The 16637-nt window shown below is 44.6% G+C and overlaps 1 protein-coding gene across 5 annotated transcripts in view; it reads left to right on the forward strand.

Moving 5' to 3' along the window:
* The window catches only part of NTNG1 (netrin G1), a 257442-nt gene that overhangs the window by 193675 nt on the left and 47130 nt on the right, over positions 1 to 16637 (forward strand). For 2 of the 5 annotated variants that reach the window (XM_053915203.1, XM_053915204.1), the window contains exons 5-7: positions 331 to 357; positions 10803 to 10868; positions 13195 to 13254. In XM_053915203.1, the coding sequence (XP_053771178.1) occupies positions 331 to 357; positions 10803 to 10868; positions 13195 to 13254 (153 nt within the window). Of the gene's footprint in view, positions 1 to 330; positions 358 to 5658; positions 6248 to 10802; positions 10869 to 13194; positions 13255 to 16637 lie in introns of those variants that run through there. The other 3 variants (XM_053915207.1, XM_053915206.2, XM_053915205.1) reach the window with 3 other exon arrangements.

Below are 16637 nucleotides of genomic sequence, written 5' to 3' on the forward strand. Positions count from 1 at the left end.
ACGAGCCTAGTTAAATACCTCTTTTGAAATGTTTAGTAGCCTTATAGGCAAGCACAAAATGTGTGATGCCGTGAAGCGGTCTTGAGCCGGTTGTGGGAGTCGAGACTGTTCACAGAGTTCCCCGTCCTAACTCCGAGGCGTTCCGGAGCTCTACGCCGCAAGCAAAACGGTTTCAGCGGGTGGATGTAACTGTTGTTTTCTCTGTGCTTATTTCTGGTGACCTGAATGTTAGCAAGGGTTAAGTTTCTGAGATTTTTATATTGAGTCAAAGACGTCATGTACTAATAAATGTCTAACAGCTTTTCTTTATTTTTTTTTCTTTTTCTCTAGGTATCCCCAGTATTTCCAGTATTGGTAGTAAGTAAAAAACCAAAACAAACAAACAAACAAAATCCAATCACCCAACCCAGTCTAGACTAGCTTTGCTTTGTTGTCTGGCTCCTCAGATCTGTTTTCCCAATATCCATTTCTGACATGAGTATTTCCTCGGGGGATTGCATTGTAGTGTTTGCTCTCTGCACAGACGTGATGAGGTCGCAGACGCGATGGCTGTCCACATAGAATTCCTCTCTAGCTAAGGCACAGTCAAGGTTTTCCCGACTCCTTTGGATCAATGAAAGCTACCTTCACAGAGGTGCAATTATTTAGGGCACCTCAGCTCATTTAGCAAAAATAAAAATAGTCCTATTTTGCCCACACTAGTAACCAATAAACATATTGAACTCTGTCCCTAGGCCTGGGTATGGATTTCTACCATAATTTAGAAAAGCAGAGACAGTATGGCAGTGAATGCTCCAGGTGTATTCATTAAAATCCAAGGAAAATACCACGAAACTGGGGGGGGGTGCGGGGGGAGTTTATTAATGCATTAACTTCGGTCTTTGTGAAGGCCTGAAAGAAGCTGGTTTGTGATCATTAGTCTTTCTGGAGAAAGGAAGGAGAAAAACTAATCATTCTGTCTGTTTCTCCCTCCTCAAGTACAGGGATCCGTGTTTTTCTGATGACTTAGGTTTGCATTTGCTAGAGAAGAAGGATAAAAAAAAATTACATGCAGAATTTAAGTCAGCCTACTAGAAGTTTCTGCGAGAAACCTTTTAGTGGAAATAGAAAAGGAAAGTGCCTCTCCCACCCTGTGTGGAATGCTAGTCCGGTCCTGTGGCAAAGAGTGGTTTTTCCAGCCATTATGGGAGAATCAGACTGTAGCTGCTTCCTCTTTGCACATCAAACAGTGACACCCCAACATTAGCCTGAACAGCTCATGAAGGAAATGCCCCAGAACTTTTCAGAGCAGAGTCTCACATATTTTCACGCAGCGTGCCCTTTCTGAGAGCTAACGCCCTTGTGTGACTGCTGAATAACTGATTAGCAAGAAAGCTCTGAGGCAGCCAAGACACGCACTGTCAGTGAAGGGGGGGATTTTCACTGTGCACCGCCCCCCGCCATGATGGGCTTGTCCTCTGGGCTCTGCCACACCGCACACAGGAGACTGCAGGGTGGCCTCCGGAGCGTGACCATCCCCAATACCCAGCTCAGTATCATCTGGGTAGAAAAACTTCCCAAGTCTTATAAATGCACAGTCAGGCCTTCCAATTTATAAATCAGCCCAGTTTGCTTCGGCTCGTGAGCAGGCCCGGCCACAGGTTTGTTAAGCACTGGATGGGTTAAATGCCGGGAACGTGGGCAGCTTTGTAAACAGAAGTAGCGCTCTCTCCCACTAGAGAGAGCCCCATGCTCCCACGCCCCCCTTCAATCTGTGCTACAAACTGCACGTGAAAACCTTCAGCTCGAAGAGTCTGATTTGCTGCTTCAGTTTCTCCCTTGGCCTTGACCTAACTGGAGAGACTCCCCACAACGTGCTCCTTTCAGGCCCGGACAGTCACATGTGTGTCTTAGAGCAACAGGGAGCCCAAAGGAAGCAAGCCGAGCCAGGTTCCCGAGGCTGCGTGGTCGATCAGCCAGCCGCCCAAAGTTTCAGAAATGGATCGGGGGAAAGTGGTTCTCTGGTGGCTTTGTGTGTCTCTGTTGGGCGTGTCGGTCGCGTGCTGCATGGGTCCCTAACTGTACTGCTCACTCGACATCTCATCCGGCCGCCCCCACCTCATGCCTCATCTCTGAGCATCAGCAGATGTTGACCTTTTACACACTGAGTCGGGGAATTCCAGTGTCATTGTGCTCTGTTTTATTTTGAAGTCGTTGGTGACCCGAAAGGATGCTTTGTTGCGCCTTTGGAAAACATATTAACCTTTAGTATCTGGAACCTAGGAAAATTGAGCTCCTTCATACCTAACCAAAACCCTTTAACAAATAAAGTGATAGCTCGCACCCCGCCTCCAAGACACCTCTGGCTGTCTGCTTGGAGTAAGTGGGTGTTGCTTAGATTTATCCAGTAAACAGGATGTAAGAGCTTCTGGGGGTCACCCAACATCACACAGGACTAGCTTGCCCATTGCCTGGCTTGCAGGTCAAGAGATTTATGATAAAACCATCCAACGTGATGATGTCTCCCGGTTGCTTTCATGGCATTTGCACGTTCCTTCTTTGTGGGCTCCTAAGGTGCCTTGGGGGATGACTTTCCTCTCCAAAGAGCAAGAATTTGTGCATCGATGACTCACTGCCCATTCTGGGGGGCACAGGAAGGGGGTGTCCAAGGTACCCAGCTTGGCCAAGGCTGGCCCTTATCCCACAGAAGGAATCAATGAACAGAGTTCCACCAAGTACTCAGAAAGATGCTGTTACAACAGATGTAACGCTCAGGAGAACCCTCATCCAAGCACATCTCAGAGGAAATGAATGATGTCTGTTATCGGCATAAATGATTGATGTATGTACCCATAAGTTCGCATACATACAGTGACTGATGATTTTGGAGCCCTAATAGGTTTCAGTATAGATCTCGAACTGTCGATGCCTGTATTAAGTGAGGCTCAAGTGCAGGGACAGAGTGGTCATCCTTTCCTATCATCCGCTCAAAGTTTTGGAAACAAATTTCTCATTAAGGTCATTTGGACCTGCTGTTGTCTGTCTATTAGGAACTAGGTTTTCCAGTCATCCCAAAGGCACTGGATTTAAAACTGAATCGTCTCGAAGTGCGTTGGCCATGGCTGAGAAAGCACTGGTGATACTGCCAGCAATGAGTGAACCCCCAAATAGATCTGTAGCTTTTCAGTCTTATGCCCCCTGGTTACCTGATGTGGCAGCAATTCATTCGGGTTTCTTCCTCTTCTTCTTCTTCTTCTTTTTTTTCTTTCTTTTTTTTTTTTTATAAAATGTGTCATGCACTTAGAAGTAAACATTCTCAATTTTATCCAAGTGAACATTTCTTGATGCTGATGATCCAAACTAATAGTTGGTTTGGTGTGGGTGTCTTTTTTAAAGTGATCAACTAATTATTACCTTCTAACATATATTCTAATCCTTTGTCCTGAAAAGCAAGTGATTCCACTAATTATGTTAAACTGTATAATATAAAGAACATAAACACAGCAACGAGCATTGGCCTGAGGCGCCAATAGGTTTGGGTGGGTGCTTATCACTTAAGCAAGCAAGTGAATCCACAGCTAAAGGTAGACCACCTTTTCAAGGAAAGATCACAGCAGAAAACACCATTTTGAAAAACTTGGAATTGTTTACTGTGTCACAATGTCTCTTCAAAAAGCAACAAAAGAAGAGAGAGAGAAACATTTTGTGAACCAAGCACACCTTATTTCCTTAAATTACTGCCCGATGGTCCACATCATAAAGCATAGAATAGGGATGGAGGTGCTTGCTCTCCCCTCCTGTCCGCCTTACTCGGTTTGAAGCAGTAGGCCACGGACGGGAAATACCCCACTTCCCTGTTTTCTCTTATAATGAGCATTGCCTTCACCGCGGAGTTAGAAACTCATCTCTGCTTTGATTTAATTCGCAGACCATGGGACCAGCTAAGTGTCCCCTGCAGGGACCCCTCAGCCCACAGGGAAAGTGCACACGTGTTTTCATCCTGGGAAACATTAGGTGCCAACTGGAGACCTTGTCAAAGCCGTTCTCCACACGGCACCCAAATGCTTCTGTTCAGCTCCGATTCACTGTGGAAATGTGGATCGTGACAGAAATAACAAGGCCATTCTCCCCCACCCCCTCCCCCACCCCCACCCCCACCCCAGGTTGTTAGTAAATGTCCCCATGGTGCCCAGAGAGCTGCAGGGTTTGCTTTTTTCCCTTTGCTTTAATACTTCCAAATCCTCCCAATAAAAGTTTCCTTTGAATTGCTCTTTAACTAATACAATTTTATAGAATGAGGGGGGCAAATGATGAGCCTTGTGTAGCTCCAAGACAAATTGCACGGTGAGCTACGTTGATTTTGAACTGTTTGCTGATGTTCTAGACGGAAAGCGAAGGTCCCAGGTGCAATGCCGTAGGGACTGTGTTCGTCGTGCCCAGTATCCTCATCTCAGATCCATTTCATGTTTGTGTAACTAGCATCTCACACTCATGAGACTTTGTGGTGATCCTGAAACTGAATGAACATTAGGACATAGCTGCTTCCTTAATCCTGAAGAATAAATCAAATACTTCAGTGAAGGAGCGGAAAGTATCCCCTACTTTTAGAAAAAGAATCCAAGAGGTTTAGCAATTTTTATTGATGACAATTGCCCACCTTGAGCAAATTGACCTTTTCTGTGTATTAATGTTTTCCCAGGTGAATTTAGAATGTCGAGTCACTTTTTAAGTGTGAGCTGCTATCTGGAACTTGCTGTTATCTCTATGGAGTGGGGGGAACTGGAAATTCCTAGCTGAAACCAAGATTTGCCAAGACCTCTCTGAAAGATCCTAGGATGGATCTTCAAACGTGTGGCTAGGAACCCCACAGTAAGAGTGTGGGTATCCCTGACTTGGGGTACCAGTGGTGAGCTGGCCAATGAGCAGCCTCACTTCCTGGGGAGAGTTAGAGCTTCTGCTTAGACCCAGGGGGAAATATTCCCATACATCTACAGAATTCCATTTCCAAGCATTGAATGGGAGGCTTGGAGTGACCGAGTAAGTTGCCCAATGTAATCTGGCCACGAAGGCCTGTCTGCCTCCAAAAGCTAAGCTCATGGCATTGGACCAAGTGGAAGAGGTTAGAAGGAAAAGCTCTAGAATTACTGACTCCTCCCCCAGACTCTCCCCAACCCACCGCACTGCACCTTAGGCCTGTCGGTCCCTGAATTGGCCCATCTCTGTGCAGGGGGCTTGAGTGTCCTGGAGGAAAAACAGCAGACCATCTTCTGGTCCCTCACAGTGTTGTCAACAGAAGTTACAAGCCCCAAGTCTGAGGAGAAGGCGTAGGGACTGTCTCCCCCCAGCACCAGACATCCGCAACATGCTGAGGGAGAGGGGAGATGCACAGAAACCAAACATATCGCAGGACACGGGTGCTTCGTGAAATAAGCTATGCAAGTTATAAAACATCCTTGTCCCTATTCTAGAACAGTAAAAATCCTTATTTTAAAAGAAATCAGGACAGCTGCTTACAGCAAAATGAAATGCTGTGTGGTATCCCAAGGACAGACCTACCGCGGTCACATTAAACTGTGTCTCCCCCATGGGGGGAAATGACGCTGTGTTTTCCGAGAGTAGGCAGAAGCACAGGGGATTTCTTCCGGAAAGCTTCAGGGGTTTGTATGGATTCCTTTGCAGGTATCATAACGTTTCCAGGTCCCCAAAGGAGCAGCAGCAGTCACTGTATAAACTCAAGGGACCCTGTGACTTTGCCTCCACCTGGGACTCCCGTCGTGCACTCTGGGAAGAAGCGCGTGGAATGAGGGCCCACTGACGTCCTCTCGGCTGTGGCTTTTTGCATCCACACCAGCTCCCTCTTTCCCACCAAATTTTAGGGCCAAAAAATTATGTAAAAGTTAGGATTTTTAGGAAACTTGAAGATCCCTGTTCCAACATCATTTTATAGATAAGCCCATGAGGCTTAAATGAACTAAGTCACCTGGGTAGTAGCGGAGACAGACATTCCACTCAACATCCAGTGTCTGAACTAGGACTCTATGCATTAGCCCGTGACCAATGCTGCCTTCTCATGTAATTAAATTACTAAAGTATGAAAAGCTACATAGTAGACCATTCTTAAAAAAAAAAACTGATCAGAAAGCACGGTCACAATTTACTCCAGTTTTAAAGGGCGTCCTCAGAGTCGGTTGAAAGCTGCCCACGATTCGTGCTGGGCGAATGCTGCAGATGATGGAAGACAACCTCATACTCTAATAAAACAACCCCACCTCTGAAGCTTCCTGGATGTCAAAATGTGTTTTGAGCCCTGCTGCCTCAAGCTTGCTTTTCAGCTCCATACACTATGGAGGCAGCAATAGACGGTCAGGCTTCGTTAGCATTTGAAACATAGTTCTTTCCAACCTATAGCACAGAGAGTTGTCCTGGGGACACAGAGGAGAAAAAACTTCTTCCAGAGCCTCATTCTTATAACAAGAATCTCAGCTTCTCTGATTCATGAGAATGAACTTCCCATAAGGCAAATTGTCACAGAACTGTTTCCTGAGCTCTCTCATTAATGACAAAGAAAAGAGATCAGGTGAGATCCTTATTGATTCAGTCTAACTGTTGTGCTTCGAAACTTGAGAGAAACTTAGAAATTAACGTTTCTTTCAATTTTAAAAATAAAATATTTTTCACAGTATTCCAAAATACGTTCTAGGGCTGTCTCAATAATAGCATGCATCGATGTGGGCCCTAGAACTGGATTCTTCCCTAAAGTAAGCTTTTTTACGTAGCAGAATCACCTGCTTTGGGAACAATTACGATTGCAAAAAAAATAGAGGGCACACATTGTTTTCTCAACTTTAATTCAGCAGGAACTGTTTATGCTGCAGTTTTCTAGTTTCTGTTACAATTAGAGTAATAAGCGCTAATATGTATCGAATGCTCACTACAGTTTCAAGCAGGTATTAACCATGCTGCCCTGACAACCACCCACGGGCTGTGTATCACCCCCTTTTTACAGACAAGACATCCTAGACGCGAGAAGTTAGGGAGCTTGTCTAAATGGTAGAGCTGGGATTCAAATCCTGCCCACGCTCTGTTTACACGCACCGTATCTTAAGTCAGTCTCCCCCAAATTGCCATTTTCCAGGCTACCCACAGATGGAATTTGAAAATTCAACAAGGACAACAGAGTCATAGCATCTGATGGGCATTTCAGACATTTTTTTTCTTTTTAAAGAGGGCAGTTGTGGAGTACGCGACTACGCTCTCCGTATTCCCAGGACCAGCATCTTTGGAGTCCGGTCCATTCTCCTGGACGTACAGACCAGGGTCCTTAAGGAGAGACTGGCCATCTACAATCCTATTGGTCGCATACGGTGACCCCTCCCCTCACCCCAATTATAATTTCTCAGCTCCAGTCTGGGTTTCATTCACTCTGATAGTCGGGAGGTCCAAAGTCCAGACACGCAGCACTAAGTTTTCTTTCACACAAGGAAGAACAAGCTTAAGTCCCCCAGATTCTCCAAGGAGCATGCTCCTCATCATGACAGGCTTCCTTCTTCCATGAACTTGATACTGGCCATGGGAGAGTCACTGGAGTGATGGAATTTGACAGCTGAGAGAAAGCCTAGAGGCTGGTTAGTCCAGCACCTCTGCCTTGCAGAGGGGGCCGGGGGGGGGGGGGGGGGGGGGGGAGGGGCGGGCAGAACTGGAGTCCCGAGAGAGGGTAGCCAGACCACCTCTCACGGCAGAACTGCGACCAGGCCCCTGGTCTCCTGATTCCCCCGGCTCTTTGCCTGGCAACAGACTATCCTGTTGAGACCTCCTATTGGCCCAAAGATATTCCCTAGTTGAGTCATGAAAGAATAAAAGTAATAAATCTGCAGTGGTTTGCCTCAAGTGGCAACACAAATACTTTTGACGTATTATCATTTTTTTCTATTTGCAATTTTTAACTATTCGGTACAAGGGGCCCATAGGTAGAAAGTTCTCAGAAGCTTCATGTGATGCAAAGAACTTTTTATTGAAATTGTATATGATAACATAGAATTTATCTCAATTATACTATTCATATAGCATCCCATGTGCCTAATTTATTTCGGGGAACTCAACATTTGTTAGTCACATTGGTTGAATATTTCTATGTGCCAGGACCTCAGAGTAATATTAGTAGCCAGAGGATGACTGGCTAATATTAAGTTTCTTTCATTGCAATCATAAAACAAAATAAATTTTTAAAGATTAAGATGAGGTACTAAATTTAAAATCTCATGATAGCCCTGGCTGGTGTGGCTCAGTGGATTGAGCACCGGCCTGCGAACTGAAAGGTCGCCAGTTCGATTCCCAGTCAGGGCACATGCCGGGGTTGCAGGCCAGGTCCCCGGTAGGGGGCTCTTGAGAGGCAACTGACTGATGTATCTCTGCACATCAGTGTTTCTCTCCCTCCCTTCCCCTCTCTCTAAAAATAAATAAAATCTAAAACGCCCCTCGTGATAGCTAAATAGTAACCCGTGAATGCACAGATGGTAACATGCTATCAGAATTTAGGACCCACAGATTTCCATATTTTTTAAGGAAATTTTTCCTCCCAAGGAGAAAACATAGCACGTAAGTTCGGAGACAGGTATCGATAAGATTAGGATTTTTATATGATAACTCTGGAGGCTCAGACCGTTCGTGGTTCAGGGAGTTGAGGCATCCCACATGATAAAAGTCACTTGGAAAAAAATGTCTCATTATATTCCCGGGAGACACCAGGGCTACCTTCTCCCCACCTCCAAGAAACTCTCTTAAGACCAGAGCACAGAGGAAAATCATATTCTAGGTAGGGATCAGATTGTAACTGAGGTGTCTACATATCTTGATAATTCCGTACAGGTCAAGAAGTGAACTAGTCAAAAGTAGAATGACCTACATTAATTTTTATACATATCAGAGGATGCTGAAAATGGAACCCCAACATTCTAGGACAAAATTGTAGAACACATTGAAATATGGAAGAATGTTTAATTTATGAAATTAATTTCCAAAATGCACTTCAAAACTAATTTAGTGTAAAACTTTGGTCTTCATTTAAATTTCTCAGCAAAGCTCATAAGAAAATAATTAAGCATATTATTAGTTTTAATCATCAAGACAAACCCATCACTGAAACTTAACATATCACCTGTATTTGCCTCTCCTATAGGAAAAGAGAACCATTTCCACAAACTAAAATTTTCTTAATTTCATGCTAAATAATATAAATAATTATAGAAAACGATTAACAATGGTTTGAAAATTTTGGGGGTACATTTCTAGAAATCATATCCATTCTCTGAAAATGCAAACATAATTTTTCAGGAGCGATCACCACAGTTCAAGTGGGCTTGTTCTTTTCATTCACCAAATGCTCGGGTGAAAAGCAACGTTCAGTCAACAACTTGCATATTTCGCCTACACGTTAGCAAATATCTACCTAGGAACACCGGGATACAGATGTGGACAATTAGTACATTCTTTTCCATTCATAAATGGGACAGATAGAGCAACACCAACAGATCTCCTTAGCTGATACGGCAACAGGGTATCAGCTTTCTAACAAATATTAAAAAACCAAAGTACAGGGAAAGTTCCATGTCTTACAACAGTGTTATTTGCCTTCATCTAATTATGGAGGAAACAATCTGATAATACCCGTTTACAGTTGCCCCGCCACTTGATATCAATTACTCCATTATTGGATCTTGACTGAGGCCTTCTGCAAGGCTTTGCCCTTCCTCAAAGAGACTGAATCCAATTACAGAGATGAGAAATAGACCTGTGAAATGTAAACTAGCAATGTGAAAACCCACATGCGTTCATCCCCAGGGCAGTGAGGAGTCAGGAGCCCGGGCAGTACCATGCTACCGGAGTTCAGAGGGGGGAGTTTTCCTCTGGACTCAGGGGGTCCCGAAGGACCACTCAGGAGTGGTTTTGAGCCGACCTCCGAGGATGGTAGTTTTGAGTCATCAGTGCTTTAATAGATAGGGCCTGTGCACCTTCCCAAAAATCGTTCTAAAAAGCATCCGATTCTAATGCTTGGCTGCTCTGTTTTTCCGGAGTTACTGTTTTCTATGCCGGTGACTCTAAGCAGGAAATAATATCAATCCTCAAATTACCAATGCTTATAATTATCTCTGAATTGGAACCAATAACTCTAGAAACGAATGTTGAGTTTTAAAAACTATCGTGACAACATACACGCACCCGAGCAGATAAGCCTTAGACGTGATCAGAATCTGCTCCTTGGACTCCTCTACTTCAGCCACAACCACCGGTCACCCCTCCCTTCCTTTCTCTGAGACATTGCATAACTAAAAGTAGGAAGTCAGTCCACTTCCTTGCAGAGATAATGGCTCACACTTAAAACATACTCCAAAGGATCTCTCAGGGAAGGCCAACGCTGCCAGTTCATATCCGTAAATATAAATGGCAGAGACTGGAATCCTCAAGTGAGAAATTATTTCTTCTGCGTTGTCTTCTGGTTTCAGGCACCAGCTTTGGATGAGGCTGGAATTGCCGCCGTCCCTATCTGGTTAGGTGTCCGCGAGGATTCTGACACCAAACGACTGCAAAAGTGAATGTATGTAGCTCGGTCAGGGAAGGGGCTCTGTAGTTAATGTCCATTCAATGTTTTGGGAGTCATCGGTTGCTTGCTCTCGTTTGGTGCTGGGGTCCCATTTTGTTCAGTGCATCACAGCCAAGTTGAGGAGCAGATGTATGGTTTTTGTGTCTTTGTCCATATAACTTTCTGTGTCAATCGACTGCCATGAGAGCTGAAAATAACATACCCTGATTTTTCCTGATGCGTGCAGATCCTTCAAAGTTTAATAGGATATGGCCGAATATTTCTTCCCTTGAGGTTTCTAACCCAAAACAAGGTAGGAGCATGTAAAATTCCTACTGATCTAAAAAATCCCACCTGTTGAGGGGGGAAATCACATATACGATCTTTTTAGCACTAAATAAGAGCATTATTATAAATGTCATGTCTTTGAAAGGGTCATACTTTGAATATTTCTTTTCTAATATGGAGAGTGCCCCCCCAAATGCTCCCGTCAAAGATCTAGGGGGGAAAAAATGAGATGGCGTAGGAGTTACAAGCACTTGATTACATTTACATGGAGTGTAACAAGTCCTATAGACTGTGCGTGCCACAGGCATCTCTCCACCGTCTCCCTTTTATTTCTGTTGAGCAAACTTGCTACGTCGGTTGCATTGAGGGTTGGGAAAAATAAATGTAAAGACAGCATTGCAACCCCTAAGGAGACGCGTTTTCTTGTACTGTTGTTCTAGACTGACTTACAGAAATCTCGGTCCCTCTTTTCCCCTCTCCCCTCCCCACTGCCTCAGCGTCAATCACAGTGTATTTTTCTCCGGGGGGCTTTCCTTCTTGGAGTGTGGACCGTTTAGGAATCCACACTCACTTCCACTGGCACTAAGGGAAGCCTGTGCTCTGTCCATACTGAGGGCAGTCCCTATTTTCTGAATTTTTAACCTCAAAACTAAACAAATGCATACCTAAAAGAGACGGACACACAGCAGTGTGGTGACCCAGGAAGAAATAGAACTTTTAAAAGCTGGGCAATGAAATTCATAAGCTGCAGTGTATGTTCAACTCACACTAACATCTAGCCCATAGCTGTACACAGACATGTATCAATAGGAGTTTATGTTGATAGAAAATTGTATCCTTTTACCTTCTTCCTTCTCGGAAGAAAGGCACGTCTCTGGCTTTACCTGCCTTCATTACATACAGGATGTTCCTTTTAAATTCTAATGAATACAGATGAAGGAGGAGATGGGCAGAGAGAGGAAACCGAATACAGCTGCCAAGCAAAACAAATATATATTAGCGATGTGTTGAGGAGTCGCTGCGGAAGGGCTGCCTTTTCAGCCCTTGATAAGAGGGACGAAATCGAGACTGTCCTAGATGCATATATTACCAGTAAATAGAATTATCTTAATCATCTGCTTCAAATGAATTTTTCAAGTTGCTGCATATACATGTGGGAGAAATACAGATCAAACCCACCCGTAGTAGTGGAATTCTGGGAGGATCTGGGCGAGGTTTGGTGGCTTTATTCTTTGGCACGTTCAGTAAGACCATTGTCAAATGTCACCGTGAGGTTCCCACTGAGTTTCAGAGCTCCACAAATTACACGAGACGGGATCTGGTACTTAACACGTCTTCCCCATGAATTTTGAGATGAACAAAATTATGCGCTGTTCAAACCCTGAAACAGACCCATTTAATTATTTTGCTGTGTTTTGAATGACTGTCACAGGACTAAAAGCATTCAGAAATGTCTTTAGTTAACGCCAGCCTCACTGTTTCAGAATGTGGGTAATGAGTTCCGATGAATTTATTTGGGAAGCAGCACCGTTGAATAAAGTGCTTGGACTTGAAATTGTAGCTTAAGGTGCACTTTCCAGCAGAGGCCAGTTCTGTGCAGTTGTAATTTATCTTGTCAACATCTGCAAAGAAAATCAGGCTCTGTTCTATTTGGCTATTTTCACAAGCAACTCTTCATGAATAATGAAGAAATTATTGGAAAAGAAATAACAGGCAATCTTAAAGAAACAACCCTGCCAATAACAAACCGATATCACCAAGGTAACAAATGTTGAGAAGAAGACTCCATTTTTGAAAGGTAGACAGAGTTGAGGTGACTCTAGACCGAGGTCCAGAGGCTGCTCAATGGTTGACTATGGGATGCTGAATGGTTGACTACACTGACGATATTCTGAGATGTCTGATCAGTTCTACAAAAAACCAGTCTCGCTGGTTTATATGTAGATGAGCTTACTGTCATGCAGAGGGGGTGGCCCAGTGACCTGAGGCAAGGGCACAGCTAATGAACCCAAGGACCCAAAGCACTATTTTAAGGGAGGGACAAAAGGGACTCCAAGGATCCACATTGTTACGAGAGTAATCTCTGCACATCTGGATTGTTGGTTTAAGTGGTACTTATTCTTGCCCCTAAAAATAAAGCTTCCAAACTTCGCTTCTGACCATATTAAACCATTTCCAGCCAAGCATAAAGGCCGAATTCCTTTGTGACTGAAACAAACTCTCAGAAAGTACAGATACAAATAGTCTCTTGATTTAGGGCGACTGTTCAAGTGGGTTGATGATAAGTTATTGCAGTTTGAACGTGTCACGATTGTTTCTAATGTGCTGTTCATTTTTTTAAACCTATCCAGTTGCTCCCAAAGTAGCTTTGTCAACAGTTTCTTCTGTTCAAGTTGCAAACCACAAGAGAGGTAGGAATTCTTGGATTCATACAGTGATTTCATGGTGTTATGTGTTGTGAAACATTGCACTGTATGAATCTGGAATCTCTGTGAAGTGCACCCATCAGCTTTTCGGGGAGGCATGTTGACTGATACGGAACAATGCATCCGACAATACTGAAAATGTCATCCGTGAGAGCAAAACAAAAACCTGAGAGATTGGCTGCAAATTAACAATGCCGCAACATGTGTTTTCTGAAACAGTCACACGTGGGTAAGAGTTATAACCGTTCAGGTTCCTGTTTAACCCAAATGCTAGACTATTAACGCTGCGATTCATTTGCACTGAAATATGGAAACCCACGTCGAGTGAGTTTCAAGGAAGCTTGTCAGGCAAACAGAATGGCGGGTTCTGGATGTGGTGCCCCTGGGACATTGGAACAAGCGAAGTCTCTTGGAATTTCCACTTCCAAACACTATTTGAAATGAATTGGAACAAAATACCCATGGAGATCGGTACTGGGTTAAGCACTGATCAGGACCCAGAAATAACAATTATGTCACGTTCTTTCAGTGAAAGCCAGTGTGTCACATCTGTGACTCACGAATGGCCCATTCCAGCTAGCCTCTGTTATTCACAGAATGAAGATTTTTCAGGAAACTGAACGACCTCTGTTTTTATTTCACCTTTTCCTTTTAAACGTCCGGTGACTGACTGGTGCGTCTTGTTTTCCACCCGGGACTGTTGGGCAGATGTTATGTTTTTCTTTCTTCCTTTTATTTTTTTTTTAGGAAACACCTCTTATAAGTAAATATATTTATTAACAAAGTCTGCATTTAGTTGGAGCTACTTCGTGAAAAGGACCATAATAGCTTCCCTATTCCTTATCGAATGTAGTCAAACTATTTTCCAGATTTTATTTAACGTTGAATTGGTCCTTCTGTGGCATATAGAGAAAAGGAAGAAGCAGGTCAGGACATGGGAAAAGCAAAAAACGACAATATCAAAACCGTGTCTTCCTCTCCCCTCACAATGCGCGCTTACATAGCCAAGCAATACCTACGGAGCCCTTTCAAGGGGTTTCCAAATGGTTCTGAACTGTAGGAACCTAAGTACCTTCCAAGCAGAGCGGCTCCCGGTGAGGCTATCCAGCCTATCGGGGCATGGGCACAGGTCAGAAGACAGCCATGGGGCCCCAAGGGGGTATCACTCCTCACCCACCATGTGCTGGTCTACCCCAGCCAGGGAGGTGACGGAGAAAGGAAGCAGCAGGGACAATCATAAAACCCCTCTCTTTCATGCCATGCCAAGCACACCAGAGAAAGCAGAGACCCCTTGACCTGAAATTGGACCCTCCCTCACTGAGTCTCTGGTTTCTTGGTGTGGCGGCAATAACAAGGTCCAAACACATCTCTGGAGGCAGGAGGAAGCCACCTAGTGAAGTAGAATTGTCACACCTGGTCACCCAGTGATATGTTTGGAAGAGCTTCACAGCCTATGACAAGTTGTGAGGCAGGGTTGGGCTTGGGTCAGGACCAGGAAAACAGGAAGGCCCCTTTGAAGAAAGGGCGACTCTGCTAATGCAGTGATGGGAATGTGTTTCTAGAGTTCTAATGCATTCTCCCTCTATCTATCTAAAGTCGTTTTCCTAAACCCTTTCTTTCTGAATTTGCTCCAGCGCTAACTGTTGAATAAGCTTTCCTCATCAGGCCAAAAAAATCCCCAGGCCACATAACAAGCACTTGGTCTTATATTGACATAGGTGATGTAATAATGCCATTGAAAGCCACGTGGGGACCAGTAAGAAAGAAGGCACCGAGGCGACATCGACCCCCTCCTCATCCTAGCATCCTTTTTCTTCCATACTCTCTCTCCAACCTTTTGTTTTCCTGCAACTCCTGCCTGCTCGGTTCTTCCCCACCCGGTCTCAGAGCTTCTAAACCTTCGGAGAGGTTTGTGTCTTCTCTCATCGAGAAAGCCAACTTTGAACTTGCCCTCTTCCGAAGCCTTCTGGCTTTCATCGCCATAACTAACCAGTCGCTAAGTACTGTATTGTCATAACTGCCTTACACATGTGATCTCACATGTGTCTCATGGAGGATTGTGTCCCCCAGGGGAATTTTGGTTGTCACAGCTTGGGGGGTAGAGGCCAGAGATGCTTGTGAAATATCCTGTAATGAACAGGACGACAAAGAATCGTTTGGCCCCAAATGTCAGTAGTGCCAAGGCTGAGACACCCCGCCTGGGGCTTGGCAGGACAGAGCCTGCTTCACGCTGTCCCCTGGCAGAAGGTGCTTCTCAGTGGACGGGGTTACAGTGTGCTGGTGAGAGCACAGCTAGGGGTGTGCACAACGGTAATTCAGATCTGTCCGAGGAGCATGCATATAGTCTACAATGCAATTTGAGATTGAAAAATTGTATTTTAAAAAAACACAGCAACTTCCAGAAGTTGGCTTTGTCCTGCCTAAGTTGACCTGCGTAGACATACGTAGTCAACTATCTGGTAAAACAATCACTAATTCAGTTCTATCTTGTTGTGCGGCTGTTGTTTTTCTAAACCCGTTAATACATAGGGTGTAGGCAGACTCTTATGGAATCGGGATGGTGGAGGAATGAATTGAAATGTAATTTTCCTCTGTATCTTCCTCTGTCTCCCAAAGTAGGGTGCCTCGGGACCATCACTGATTCACCGATTCACCCATCTGAGAACATTTTTTGAGCGTTTAATATGCACCAGGTGGTGTTCTGAGCTGGCAGCTCGACCCGGGCACAACATAGACCTGGTCTGGGCTCACGGGTTTGCAGTCAGAGTTATGGGGAAGAGCTCTTCTAAATGTAGTTTTCGAGCAGTATACATTCTATGGAAAAACTTCAACAGGCCTGGGAAGCTGGGGGATGAGTGTGTTCGGGTTCGGCGTTGTTATTTCAGGTAGAGCAGTCACAGATTTTCTTCGAGCAGAGAACGGAAAACAAAGTGAGGAAGCAAGTCGTAGGGATGGCTCAGGGAGGAGGATTCTGGACAGAGGTAACAGCAAGGTCAGAGGCGCCAGGCAAGTGCTGGGTGGGTTGACAGAGTGTCACGGGGGCTCTCTGCCTAGGGACTGGCTCTCCAGTAAATGAATCTCTGTCATCCCAATGGGTAGCAGCATGTGAATTAAAGAAAACAAAAACAAAAGAAGAAGGCCAGTCTCCCTTCCCTGTTCTTCCTTATTCATGTTTGGTGACGCTTATTCAGTTTTACTCTAGGCATTAAGTGTAGTACTTCCAAAATCTTATCTAGGCCAAAAGAGTAACTCAGCACCTCGCATGGTGCCTGGTGCAGGGTGGACCGACCCAATAAACGGTCTATTGAGTGGATGGAGGCATGCATGCATGATGAATGAGCGAGCTCAGATGGTGACTGTATGTGGCT

Source organism: Desmodus rotundus, chromosome 12 (genome assembly GCF_022682495.2).
Source record: "Desmodus rotundus isolate HL8 chromosome 12, HLdesRot8A.1, whole genome shotgun sequence".
NCBI lineage: Eukaryota > Metazoa > Chordata > Mammalia > Chiroptera > Phyllostomidae > Desmodus > Desmodus rotundus.